Source organism: Uloborus diversus, chromosome 9 (genome assembly GCF_026930045.1).
Source record: "Uloborus diversus isolate 005 chromosome 9, Udiv.v.3.1, whole genome shotgun sequence".
Classification (NCBI taxonomy): Eukaryota; Metazoa; Arthropoda; class Arachnida; order Araneae; family Uloboridae; genus Uloborus; species Uloborus diversus.
Genome location: NC_072739.1, coordinates 94747642 through 94762075, shown reverse-complemented (window position 1 = coordinate 94762075; position 14434 = coordinate 94747642). Strand labels below are relative to the sequence as shown.

General features: G+C 31.8%; 1 protein-coding gene across 1 annotated transcript in view; it reads right to left on the bottom strand.

The window, feature by feature from the left end:
* LOC129229329 (endothelin-converting enzyme-like 1) overlaps positions 1–14434 on the bottom strand; it is a 46962-nt gene that overhangs the window by 19256 nt on the left and 13272 nt on the right. The window contains exons 3-10 of the mRNA XM_054863621.1: positions 11749–11865; positions 8941–9027; positions 8735–8859; positions 8534–8637; positions 6927–7051; positions 6125–6226; positions 5042–5116; positions 2664–2767 (exon numbers count right to left, since the gene is read on the bottom strand). Of these exons, the coding sequence (XP_054719596.1) occupies positions 2664–2767; positions 5042–5116; positions 6125–6226; positions 6927–7051; positions 8534–8637; positions 8735–8859; positions 8941–9027; positions 11749–11865 (839 nt within the window). The remainder of the gene's footprint in view (positions 1–2663; positions 2768–5041; positions 5117–6124; positions 6227–6926; positions 7052–8533; positions 8638–8734; positions 8860–8940; positions 9028–11748; positions 11866–14434) is intronic.

Sequence of the window (14434 nt, the reverse complement as noted above, 5' to 3'; positions counted from 1 at the left end):
TGGAATTCAGTAAAAAGGGATTTAAACTACTTGAAGTTCTACAGTAGTTTTGCATAACAAAATGAAATACAATAAAGTAAAATACAAAAAAAAAAAAAAAAAGAAAATGCCAAAATTAAAAACGAACAAATAAACAATAGATTTTATCACTCAAGAAGTAACTTTGCCTTAACTGTTGGTAATCATGGAAACTAAAAAAATCTGAAACTTCACCATTCTTGAATTTTGTCGTCTTTTATACCTTTCTTCAGAAAATGCTGAATTTTCCAGCTTTTTTTATCAAGACAATTTTTGTGCTTTGTCCATATACTTATGCTATAATATGCTACGAGTACCCCACCTTTCCCCTGAAAAAAGACAAAAAAAACCCACATTTCTTTAAAAAAAACCCAGCTTTAGTTGGGTTTTTTTTTGGGTTTTATTTAAAAAAACCCAAAAAAACCCTGGGTCCATGGGCTTTTTTAAAAAAACCCGGGTTTTTGCCAACCCTGCTTAATAGCTATTGTCAGACATCTTTTCATGCATTAGCTCACCTCTTCGGCTTTGAAAAAAGGGTTCCTTGAAACCCTGAAGCAGGTTTGCAGTTTCCCTCAAACCCCCTGCTATTTCCTACAAATTTGCATTTTAATGTTGTATTATTATCTGTTAGTAAAAATTAGTCCAAGCTTTCTAGCATTTTCTAAATATTTTGAAAAATAATCTAAAACTTAGTTAAATGGCCAAAAAAAAAAAGCCTATTAGTTTTCTTCAAAGTGCAAACTCAAAAGCTAGAAGTGTAGCATGAATAATTGCTTCCATAGAACAGCAACAAAGCATTCTCCTAAAGTGGAACAACTCTCATAGAACATCCAAAAAGTAAACAAATGATATTGCCAGTTCTTAAACTTTGTATTTTTTAATGCAGGATTCTGTAAAAATCTTTACTCATTTAGTGCAACTTGTTTGCCTTCATAAAATTTTGTTGAGTTTTCAGTTTTGAGTTATCAAGTTTTAAAATAACGACAGAATCTATAATACGAATATCCAAGACAGACAAGTTTCATAACAAATCTTATAGAACAAATGATTCAGAGAAAGAGTATGAGGAGAAATCAAAAGAATACAAAAGACAGCAGTATGTGATTTTCAAATCAATTTAAAAATCACATTTCAAATCACAAAACCCAATTCAATTAAACTTAATTAAAATTTAATTAAATTAATTAAAAACTCAATTCAAAACTAAATTAGAAGAGACATTTCAATAAACATGTCTCCCTCATTTCAGTTATTTTGAAAAATGTTCAATAATTGCATTAAGAAATATACTGTTTAAAAGATTAAAAAGTTACACAATGAAATTTGTGCTGTGGATTAAGTTTAAAGTAGTCGATCAACTTCTAAAATTGATGTTGGTGAGAGGATATTCCCATAAAGCATTAAATTATCAACCATTGGAGTGAAAATAAAAAATTAGATGGACAATTTCAACTGAAGTATAAAAAAAAACTTAAACAGTACGAAGGTGATAACCAGCAACAAGCTCTGTGTCCAGCTAAGCTGGTTCTAGTCAATTTATCAGTTCCTAGTGCAGATCAAAGCTATCTGAATTCATTCAATGTTCTAAATGGACTTTTTCTCCCCTCCTCTTTTTACAAATTGGTGAATTTATAACATTGCTTTATTTACTTCACTTTTTAGCATGAGGTATTTTTTTATTTCTTAGTTAAAATTTGTTCAAATTGAATCCTATCAACTCTCAGCAAATATAAATAAAACACTAATACAGTAAACAGCCGATTATATGCGGAATCGGGTGGCATGGTAACCGTGGATAATTTGAATTATGTGTAAAAAGCGATAATACTGTATACAGTAGCTAAAAGATATGAATAACACTCACACATACATTTAAATTATAGCTAAAAACATGGCTACATTGCATCTACTATCGTTAAATGTAAAAAAAATATCTGTAAAAGGCAAACAAGAATAATGATACAATCATGAATTTAAAAAACATTTAATGACATTAAAAAAAAGTGAAAAGACCTGCAGATAATCAGACTGCCGATAGTCTGGAGTTTACTGTATTTCAAATAGATAAAATACATATTTTAATTAGCTCATTTTTCAGTTACTAATACAAATTGAAAAAAAAAAACGATATGACTGAGAAAGATATGACTGAGAAACGGAGTGTATGTTGTTACTTATGCCACTCAAGAACCCAAGCCCGAGTAGCAATGCTACTTGATTTTAAGGCAAAGGAGTACGGCTTCCCGGTTTTAATCGAGCCCCTATTTCTAGGTGGAAGTCCAATTTGGCTCAGACAACACGATAGATGACAGCACCATCTATGCACAGTTTGATAATTTAGAACTAGACCCGAAGCTGAACAACTTTCTGACCTAGCACCCCCAGAGGTATCGTTTCACTTGGAGAACTTTGTGACCACGAGCATATTTAACATCCCCCAGTCACCCTTAGTGAAGATGGTGGATCTTCGACCGGCAAGGATCGAACCAGGGACCCTCTGGTCACAAGTCCGATGCCTTACCGATCAGGCCACCATGGCCCTTGGAGTGTATGTAATAACTGCAAGCTGATATCTATAATTTTATAAATTATTAGACAAATTTATTATCTAACTTGTTTCATTTAATGCACAAATAAAAATATACCTATAGTCAGTAACTGCATTGTTTTTCAGCATTTCTTGTTGTTTCCAGTGCAAGAAATATATGCCATTCTTTATGTTTTGGAAATAGTCAGTTTGTACTTGTAACTAAAAAAAGGAGAAGATAGTTAGGTTTTTTTTTTTTTTTTTTGGCAATTATTAGTTGTTTGGCAATATAAAATATGCCAAAATAAACATCAACAAAATGCACAGAAAGTGAAATCCTAATCATTATTAGCTGCCAGTAGAAATCCAGTTTTTTAAAAGCATTTAATGCTTGCAGGTATGATGTTGATTAGAATACACTGCATACCAGCTGACTGATATGTAAGCTTGGAGTTGAAAATAACTAACATGATTTTTTTAAAAGAAGTTCTGGTGAAAAGGGCATTAGTCAGAGACAATATTTTGAAAAAATTAAAAAACTTGATTAATGTGTAATACAAAACATTATCATTATAATTTTACCTTTTATGGCCATTTTATTTTGTCAACTCATGTTCTTTTAACAAAATAATTCTTTTGATAAATTTAAACTTTATATTCTTCATAGAGTTCTAGAAAATCATTATCCATTTTTTTCATTCTCAAAATACATTTAATTTTTGTTTCTTTTATTGGCACTTTACCATCTTCACTTGGGTAGCTTAAAAGCTGACTTGTGGATCTATATTATTTCAAATAAAACGTATTGTTAAACGAGTTAAATTAAGCAGTATATGGCAGATAATTTTTTTTATAACCTAAAATCTTGATATATTTAACTTTTTCACAAGTTTAAGTTGGATATTTTGTATAATACAGTATAACCCTGATTTAACGATTGTCAAGGGACCGGAAAAAATTATCGTTAAATCAAAGATATCATTAAATCAAGGAGCCTAGATATTCAGTGCAGTCAAATTCGGACCAGTGAAATATATCATTAAATTAAGGAAATTGTTAAATCGAAGTTTTACTGTCGTTTTAATAATTGCAATCATGATGTGCCAAAAAAGGCATCAGTCAGCACTTTATGCTCTTAAACAAGGAGGCAAAAGATTTTTATATCCTGTGGCAAACTCATTACTACACTAATTAATCCTATTTTAACAATAAATCACATCCAAAAATACAGGTATTAAACTTTTTAAAAAGCACAAATTCTAAAAAAAATTGAATAATCTTTTTTTTTTTTTGAAATAACGATTCACACAGGGGCGGTAAATAGGGGAGTCAAGAGGGGGCGGTCGCACCCCCAAATTATTTGAGAGGAATGACAAAAAATGAGCAAATTCGATTTACGCAAATCGCCAATCAATGTTCAAGAAAAACAATCTTGCTGGTTCTCCGTAATGGCTTATGAAACTCGACACATTACCAAACATGAGCAAGTGTTTTTCATTTTTTAAATTATTAGAAATTCATCAAGCCTTTACCAGCCTTTTCAGAACATTAAAAACTCCTGAAGAAACATGGGTTATTTTAACTAAAGATGTAATTTCCTCATATAGGCAAAATGTCTTGTTCGCTAGAAACCCATTTCAGCTGATCAATGCATAGTATGCTTTCATAGATACTCTTTAAAAATACATACTATTTTTGAAAAAAAATATCACACATCAACAAATATCTTTTCTGGGGCTCTTTAACTATGCAATCGCCCCCCATATCATGATCACTTGCTGTTAGCCAATATGTGTTTTGTTCCATACTGAGGTAATTCGCATTTAAGAAACTCGACCCCCCAAATGAAATGCTGAAATGCCGCCCATGGATTCACATGGAGTAACACATTTTATAAAAAAAAATTTAAACATTAATATCTAAGCACATGGTAGAATTCAATATGAAACAGTTCAACATTTTGAGATAGGTCAAGGTTTTTCGTGATTATACAGGATGACAAGAAATAACTTGGACACACACGACACATTATAATTTAAATGCTGATGAAAATATTACCACCAAACTTCAAAATAAATATGAATACATTATTTTGTCTAACATATTTACAAATTTTCAAAATGGCTACCTTTAGCCTTAATACAGAGTTTTAAATGTGTTAAATTTTCATTTATGGGCCGGACTCCAATGCAGAAGCCAATTTGAAAATTTATAAATATATGAGACGAAATAATGTATTCATATTTATTTTGTAGTTTGGTTGTAATATTTCCATTAGCATTAAAATTAAAATGTATCATGTGCATTGAATTTTAGTGAAACACTGGACTATATACAGCTTTTTTTTTTTTTTACTAAACACAATTTCATTTATAACAAATGCTAGTATTGGGGGATGCCTAACAAAACTGAGAAACTATTTAATATTTCAAAAATGAAATCATGTAAGAATCCAGACAATAAATATCATTCCAATAAAATTAATTCAAAACTCACTTTTTCATAATACATTTCTAAGGTATGATCTTTATCGAAATTCGGCCGTCCAGACAACATCAGAAGGGAACGTATCTGAAAGTTTGATTCAGAATTAGGCATAAAACTATAAGTATCGATTTCCATTTCTTTTTAATGCAGTACAGTCACATATTTTGAATAATTCAGGTAATTTTTCAGTTTATAAGATTATTATAAAATAATAACTTTTCAAACAAATTTCTTTTTAAGTTTTTTTTTTCTTTTTTTTTTAAATTTGGCTAATGCATCAAAAATTACATGATAACATTTAAACTATGTCACATGAACTAAAAATATTACCGTATTACCCCCTCACGCTGCGAAATTCGGGGGTCACCAGATTTTCAATAACACTTGCTTGGTCCTTTCCAGCATGCCGGAAAAATCGTGGTTAGGGGGGAAAATTTATACAACAAAAAACATATGTTCATTTTAAAAAATAGTATAAGTTTTATACATATATTATTAGCATTAATAAACAGTTTTAATTTAGTAAAAATATTAACTACCAATGTCATTTGTTACTTTAACAAGAAAAATATTATTCAATAACGAATAATTTTATAAAAACTAAATTAAAACTGAACAAACATTTAAGCAGTAAGTTACCGCCCTAAGCCAGTGCTAAAGAAAGACCATAGATTTTCAATAAATAAAAATTAAACTCCTCTCTCTAAAAGGAACCAAAAATAAATTTATTTTAAAAAATCATGAATGAATTGCAGTAACAATGATTACTTCTGAATTGCTTACTTTATTGGCATATAATTAAATCCTTTAATAATGACCTATCATAAATAACAAGCACATATTATATGCGATACGCATTTTTTTCTTGCTAACATATTTCCATTTTTGATTAAACAAACAATTTTTTTTAGACTGAAAAATATTCTTTGAAAAGTCCGATTCACTTTCTTCACAGTTGCAAAATAAACCTCAAATTATTCGGCATACCGGAAAATTTGAATTTCCCGGCATGCTGATCAACCTTGCTTTTTTCTGGCATGCCAGCTAATGCGGGGTAATATGGTACAATTAATAAATACAAACTTAACGTACTTTGGATTCAGCAGCAACGTGAGATTCCTCCTCTCGCAACCATGGAATGTCCTTTGTGAGTGCATTAATAGAACCAACAAGTTTATGAAGATATTTTTGAGCCTGTAGCAAAAGATGAAAAAATATGGAGTGGGGATTAGTGCTGCAAATAGATAATAGAACAGTAGAATAATATCAAAAATAATAAGACAGGTAAACAGGAACCAACTTTTAAAATAGTCTTAAAATAATTGGTTTTAATTCAAAAGGATATATATATTGGTAAAGCTTGTATATCATTTGAGAGAAATAACAAAGAAATAATTTGGACAAGTCATGACACCTAAGAGTGGTTACAAAACATCACCATATTTTAAGTGGTGGATTTACCATGTCTCAAATCAGGGGTGAATGCAGACTACTATTTGGGGGGGGGGGGGATCATGCTGAAGGAATGCAAATAAATATGAGGGCTCATTGGTACTTACTTTTACCTGAATTTTAATCACCTTCATTTATTTTTAACATTATGCATTTAAGAAAGTGAACATTTCAGCAGAGATAGCATAATTTAAACATAAAATATTACAATCCATCATTAAATTTTAATTTCTGGGTAACTTGGCATGCCCGCTAACACATCTTATAGAAGAAGAAACATAAAAAACATAATAAATTTAAATTTTAAAACTTCTACTTCCATTGTTTAAATAAAATGTAAATTAAACAATGAATTAAAGTTCAAATTACAACTGCCAAATACCAATAAATATTAAAATGAAATTAAAAAAAAAAATGAACACTGTATAGAACAACATATTACCTCAGCATCATTTTTATAAAATTCAGATATATACATGGCTCCAATAGCATGACCTAAGAACTGACTAGTGACATCTATGCATGACTCCCAAGTATCTTGGTATGGTAAATTCAAGTCTTCAACACCTAATTAAACAGAATTTGATATGCATGAAAAGCTAGGATAGTAAATGCAGCAAAATAAGAACAAATCACAACAACTTTAGATTAAGACAAAGTACAAAATGTTATGCTTGATGTTATGCAAAATGTTATGAATGTTATTTGGAGTGAGAGGGCAGATGCCCTCTTACTCCAAATAACAAAAAAGAGCAAAAACAAGATTTGACTCAATCATTTAACTTTTTATATTTTTCAAGGGACTATCTTGTACTGGCTAACTAAGAAGCACATATCCAGTTTCCCTTTACTTCTCTCTCATTCATGTTATTGAACCTTATTCCTTCTGATACACAGAAATGTTTCCAAAGCATGCTGGTCCTCTTCAATGTTATTTATTTTTTCCAGACATACCAGTTAAAGGAGAATAATACAATGCATTAAAATATGAAACATATGTTGAAAGGTTCTAAATGCAAAATAAACATGAAATATTGTACTTTTTTTAAAAAATTAAATCAATTGAAATTACTTCAGTTTAGCGGCTTTTTTTTGTTTCTCTTTAATAAAATGAACTAAAAGAAATTTTAGAACTTAGAGACAAATGAATAGCATAAACAGATGCAAAGCATGTTCAATACAGAAACCAACTAAATGTTCAAAATGAAAGAAATATTCTAATGGCATCAAGAAACTTACATTGCAAAATAAAAAAGTATCATTCATAACGTTTAAAAGTTAGGTATTGTGTGCATAACCAACACCCCCGTAATACTAAATGCCTATCGCTTTTGCCTCAAAAAGTAAACTTTACATTAACGCATGAAATTACTTCCAGTTCGGAAACAATGCTACCTTGGGGCAGTCCGACGATGGTGTTGCTATGGAGATGTATTCAAGAATTCCCCTCAAATATCCATAGATGGTAACAATTCTTAAAACAGAACTACCCAGGAGCCATCCAACGAAGGCGTTGTAGCGGCGATGGACCCAAACAATTCAAATCAAATGAAGGGCCACAGGGAAGAATGATCATAGTCCACCATGCTCAAATTTCCCTCATTACGTTTTTGAGCTTGAAATCTCGAATCGTTTTCATAGCCTCATTCTTCCCTGTTAAAACTCACTCACTATGGTGATTCTTGCCTGAATAATATTTCTCTTGAATACTGTCTGTAATAATCTACATGTTCCCATAGGTTAACCAGAGTTTTTTAGAAAAGTGGACTTTGATCGTTCTTCCCCGTAGCCCTTCAAATAGTTGATTGCTTAATATAAGTTTAAATTTAGAAATTTAAACTTAGAAATTAACCAATTTTAAATTTTCCGCTATTCATTTCTAACACTTTTAAAAGATGGCAGTGGCCTCCATACCAACATTGACTGGTTCTCATTACCTCTTTTGAGTTAATTTTTTCTCTATGCTTTTTAGCATAGAGAGCGATTTTAGCAAGAAAGCGATAGGCATTTAGTATTACAGGGGTGTTGGCAAAACAAACTTATATTTACCTTCAAGTGATTGTTTGAAATGGTTGGCGACAAGTCTAAATTTTGGAGATGAGTGAGAAACAAATGCATGCATGAAGCGCCACATACAGTAATTGTTCAGCACACTGAAAAAAGGGGAAGAATGCAGAGTAAGTCTAGCAACAAACAAGGGAGAAAAAATATTTCAACATTTATATCCATATTCTTGTACTCCCCACTTACACATTGTCAGTTGATGATATGATCTTGGAGATATCCCTGAAATACTTTTCGGACAAAACTGCAACTTCAGTGTCAGGCTTCACAAAGTCAGGAAAATATCGTTGCAAAAGATCAGTCCAAGATATCTACAAGAAGAATAAGAAGTTTAAAATGCTCTTTCAAAACAACTGAAAGATTGGCAGAGAAGAAAAGTTTTTAACACTTACACTAGTTGAAAGTCGATCAAGCTCCTTAACCTTCAATATTGCATACAAGTCCTTAGTATTTCTCAGTTCATCAGCAGTAGGGGTAATCTGTTCCAAACAAACAGAAATTAAAGTAAAAAATAAAACTTTTATTAACTATGAGTATACTGCCAAATGTTGGCTCAAATTTAAGGCCAATTTTAAATGCTCTAATAGATTGCTATTTTTCAGCTTAAAAATGCGACTGATAGAAGTACATCACATATGAGATAGTAAGAAGCAAAGGGATGTAAGTGCAAAAAATAAGAATTTGGAGATAACCAGTACAAATGGTAGGTGAAATCCTTCTCTGTCTTGGAGCAAGAGATAGTACTAGTAGCCCTGGTAGGTGCTGCTGTACAACATGGTTTAGAAAAAAAATTCAATATGAGCCTACCTAGGGCTATCTTTATACGCGTTTTACTCAAAACTTGAAAATGTCCACTTGCATCCTTTTGCGTCTCACTGCCTCATATATAATTCAAATATTAACAATTTCAAAATACCCAGGAATAAATTGGAAGCATGATGTTTGTGCTGAAAATCAGATTCTCAGTTAGCAATGCTTCAAAAGCAAAAATAATTTGCAGACATGTGATTACAGTAGAACCTTGTAGAACAGTACCTTGTACAGTAGAACCCAATCATCTGCTTTGCATTTCTGTACCTCAGAGCCAAAAGGATGTAAGTCACATTATGATAATTTTATAGGAGAGAGAAAAAACTTTTTTCTGGTGCATGCAAAGAATGGGACACACACTCTTTTAATCCTGATAAAAAGCTGAAAACCATTTTTTAAAAGAATTACGTTTACATGGCTCGATGCGGAATAAGCTTCTACATACAATGCACTAATAAACAGAAAATCTCAATTTTTGGAATGAAGTCCTTCTGGCTCTGAAGCTGTAGTGTACAAAGGGATTGGTAGGAGTGGATCTCGCCAGGGGAACAGCAGCCAGAGGGGTGGCATTTTGACTGATTATATATATATATATATATATATATATATATATATATATATATATATATTAAATTGATCATAATAAGAAAAAAAATTTTAAAAATCTCCCAAGAAAAGGAGTTAGAGGAGAAAATGAAACAATCCTTATTCCCAGAAAAAAGAAGGGAATTTTACCCGTTGCGTGAAATTTTATTCTGATTCATTGAGTTAGCTAAAGACTTTTATACACAATTTGTATACAGTAGAAGACCCTTATAACGCACACCTTGGGACCAAAGCTTTTGCGTTATACAGATCATTTCACAAATTTTGAAACCAATATTTAGAATTTATATATATATTAGCACTTCAGAATGAGTTCATCTGCAATGAGTATTGAAGCACTAATATTACAATTAGTCATTCACAAATAAATATGTTTCACAATTAAAAGAAAGTGCATTATCCTGCACTTCTGCTAGTTTCATGGTTTGCGTAACAGCTGCATTTTCAAGAGCAAATCTGGTATTTTTTGTTTACTATGAGTACTCATTTTCAATTTAAAAGCTTTGAATTAAGATGGAAAGATGAAAAACTGTCTCAAAAATTAATTTGCCTTATAATTTTTATGTTTGCAAAGCAAAACAGAGGGATTTCTTAAACTTCAAAACCTATTGTTTACTTCTGAAAAGTTGTGCGGTTTACAGAGAATTGCGTTATATAGGTTGGCGTTATAGCGGTCTTCTACTGTACTAGGGAGCAGTAGTGGAGAGCGTTCTATGCCGGATGATTCTATTCACTCATATTTGCTCCTTTCAGTATGTTTAAATGGTTGAAACCTTTCATTATCTTATATCTTTAAATGAGCAATTCTTGTGGGTATGTATATATTTCGTATCTCGAAAACGGCTCTAACGATTTGGATGAAATTTTGGATTTAATTGTAGTTTTGCATTCTAAGTTCATCTACATCAGTTGTTTTTCTGTAAAAATGCGATTTTTTACAAAAAACAGTTTTTTAATATAAAGTCTAATTGAGTTAAGCTTTGAAGTAAACTGTGAATTGACGCATCAGGCAGACCATTTGCAAACACAACAATGAAAATTTGCCAGGCTTTGCTGATATTGGCCACTTTGACTAATTTCAAACACACTTGGCTGAAAACAAATTCAAAAGCATTGTAATTCGATGCAAGACTTTTTTCTTTTTTAAGTGAAACTAGAGCTTGACTGTCCTATTTTATTTATTTATTTTCTTTTTACACTTCAAATAGTTTAACATGTTTTTTTAAATCACGCATCTAAATTTTATTTCGAAGAAACGCAAGTCTTGAGACTGTTTGTGTTTTGTTAAGACAATTGTTATCATTTGTTGGAATGGCTTGTGGATCATCAGTTTTGATGGATATCATGCTGTATGTAGCATTTTCTGGCGTAAAGTGACCAACTACACTAAAAGTACTTATTCAAAAAGAAAATCTAGATTGGGATAAAATCGTGAAACGCATCATAGTATGAAAGGAAGTATTCAGTTAAAAACCGATTTCACCATAGCAAAACTGGCTCCAAGGTCAAAATATTTTAATTACTGACAAGAAAATTGTATAGTGGATACAAATGTAACCGATAGTTTAAAGTTTGTTGATTTTATTACATTCAGAATCTTCTTTGTTTGGTACTTTAGTGTTATAAGAAGGTCGAGTGCTTAATATTTCGTTAACGTGAAGCTTTTCAAGTATATTTGGAAAAGTATTGAACCTTAAAAAAACACGAGTTGAAAAAATTATTGTTTTAAAGCCGAGCGAGGCTCGGTCGTCCAGGTATTTCAAGTTATACACAAGTATAATTACCTCGGCTATCCTCTTTTCATAATAAAATACATCATCAGCAAATCTAACAGCTTCATTCAAGGTGACACCCATTTCTTGCATAGTATTCTTGATAAAGGTTTTATATGCTTTAACAAACTGAAAGAAAAAATTCAAAATTAATGGGGGAAAGATAAAATTACATCCTTCTCCACAAAACTAAACTTATTTTATTTCTAAAACTTTGTGTACATCATTTCTTGATGCCAACTTAAGACACTTAAAAGATCTATAAATGCTGCTCTCCTCTGAGTACACTTGGTGCTCATGAGAACAAAGAGAGCGTAAATTTGCTTTTTATATGGCTTTAATTTCGAAATTTTTCTGAAGGAGAGTGCTTTATTCCTATGTTCCTCTGAAAATTCCACAAAAGTAACTAAACATTGATATCTTTTTCTTCAAAGCAATAAATTAGACATAAAGAATTTCTCTGTATTGACCTTACCTTAATTTTTTTAATTCACCCTACTTCTGTTGTTTTTCCAACATTCGAACTTGGTATAAAAACTAGATGAAACGTAGAGGCAGTGAGTGTTCGGAAAAATCGATGATCCGGCACTGTTCAAGAGGGGACCATTAGAACAAGCATACAAAGAAAGAATGTTGAAAAATTTCGAATGAACCCTCCCAAGATGATCGCCTAGATCCGCCACTGCAATAAGTAAACAAGACTCATAAAAGAAGTTCTACTTTCACTACTTATCTCAAAAAAAAAAAAAAAAATCCTTAGCCACATGGGAAATAATTTCAGAGTTAGTAAGAGAACTGACTGACTCTCAGAACTACATTATTTTAAAACTGCAAGCTAAATCAGACTTGAGTACTGTCGTAACTGGTGTCAAACCCTTTCAATATTTTTGACTTCCTTTGCCACACAATGTCTACAATTCCCAAACTGTGGTCCGCGGATGCCCAGGGTTCCGGGAGTTCAAGCCAGGGGTTCGCGTTGCTATCCAGCTGAAACGCTAAATATAATCGAGATTGAAGGACGAGTGACAATATTTTGATTCAAAAAGAAAGCACATTTACGAGGAATAAAAAAGTTCTTGCTTAAGTACATGCAAGATGGAGCAGCTCCCCCCCCCCCTCTTAACCCTCGGAAGTAAATACACTACACATTAATTAATTTTGTGTACATGACCAAGCTTATACTGTTACAAAACTATATTAAGTAAAATACAAATATTGAGGCACATTTTTACAGCTGGGATATTATATTTCAAATAAAACTTTTACTACAAAATTTTCCAACACTAAACTTAACAGTCAACATTCAAAATTTCAAGTAAAGCCTGAAATAGGTGAAATACTATAGTTTTCAGTCGATTTTAATAATTATGAAGTACTACTGTTTTATAAATTTGTTGTATAATACGCTTGTGTTCTTTCAGCAAAATAATTTGAAGTGAAAGTAAACATTTGACGCTTGAAATCTTCACAAAGTCACCAAATTTTGGGAAATCATCCTTTCACTCTGGTCAAATCATCAAGGCCTAAAATATTTAATGCACAGAACATATTGATATTATTAGCATACTTTATACAATATTGAACCCGCACCTGCTGGACTCTGCAGGGGCGGATTCAGGGGAGGGTCAAAGGGTCAGCTAAACCCCCTGTGACAAGAATTTTATTATGATCATTTTTGAAGTTCAATTTTTTAGATTCAAAAAATAAATAGTACATGGAATCAATGTTAACCTTTTTCTTTTTTTTAACTTGATTCTGCAAGGTATTTCTTTTCAGTGCATCATAATTCAAAGGAATGACTGGGTTCGTTTACTGGGCTGTTGTTATTTTGAGTTTTTGTTCATTTTCAAAAGAATAATCATCTCTAATAAGCTTAACGTTTTTTCAGAGTATTCTTCCATCTCAAACCACATGTGTGTGTGTGTGTGTGCGTGCTTTTTCCATCCTGACCAACCTGTCTGCCTAAAGAAATGTGACTTTTGATGGGAATTTGAAGGAATATGATCCATGGTGCAGGTTGCGCCATTGAAAGTTTTAGGAGGAGGGGGAGGTGGCAATTTGAAAGGGTTTTTGTCTCAGTTGGTATGGGGGTGCTCCATAGCATATAAGGGGTGCTCCATCACTTTTAGAGGGATGGGCACACCTGCTTACTGATACTTTTTTTACGTTGGAAGTCTGTTCATTGAAACTTGACCCCCCTTAAAAAAGTTTCTGGATCCGCCCCTGGGACTCTATTGATGTAGTTAGTATGTGATGAACTAATGAACAAGAGCAGTAAGTAAGGTTGTTCACTAACTTCAAAAGTTCATTTTTATTAGTAAACTTGTTGTAGAAGTTTGGTGATAACATTTTTAATCCTAATTGAATTTCAAATAGAAGTTTACTTCTATTAACTCAAAATAATAACGTAAAAAATGAAAACCAGACAAGAGCTCTGAAAAATATACAGAACAATGAATAAATAAATCTAAAGAAAAAAAAAGCATAAAAATATATTAGAAAAAATAGATTTAACAGTGTCAAATCAGTTTTTTTTGCGCACGCTTGGAGGGGGGGTTCGCAAAGCTTGTAATTTTTCCGGAGGGGGTCCACGGAGGACTGAAGTTTGGGAACCTCTGCTTTAATACATAAAACACTTGCAATTAAGAAACAAATCATTAAGTTATGGATCATATTGAGGATAGTATTTTTAAACTTA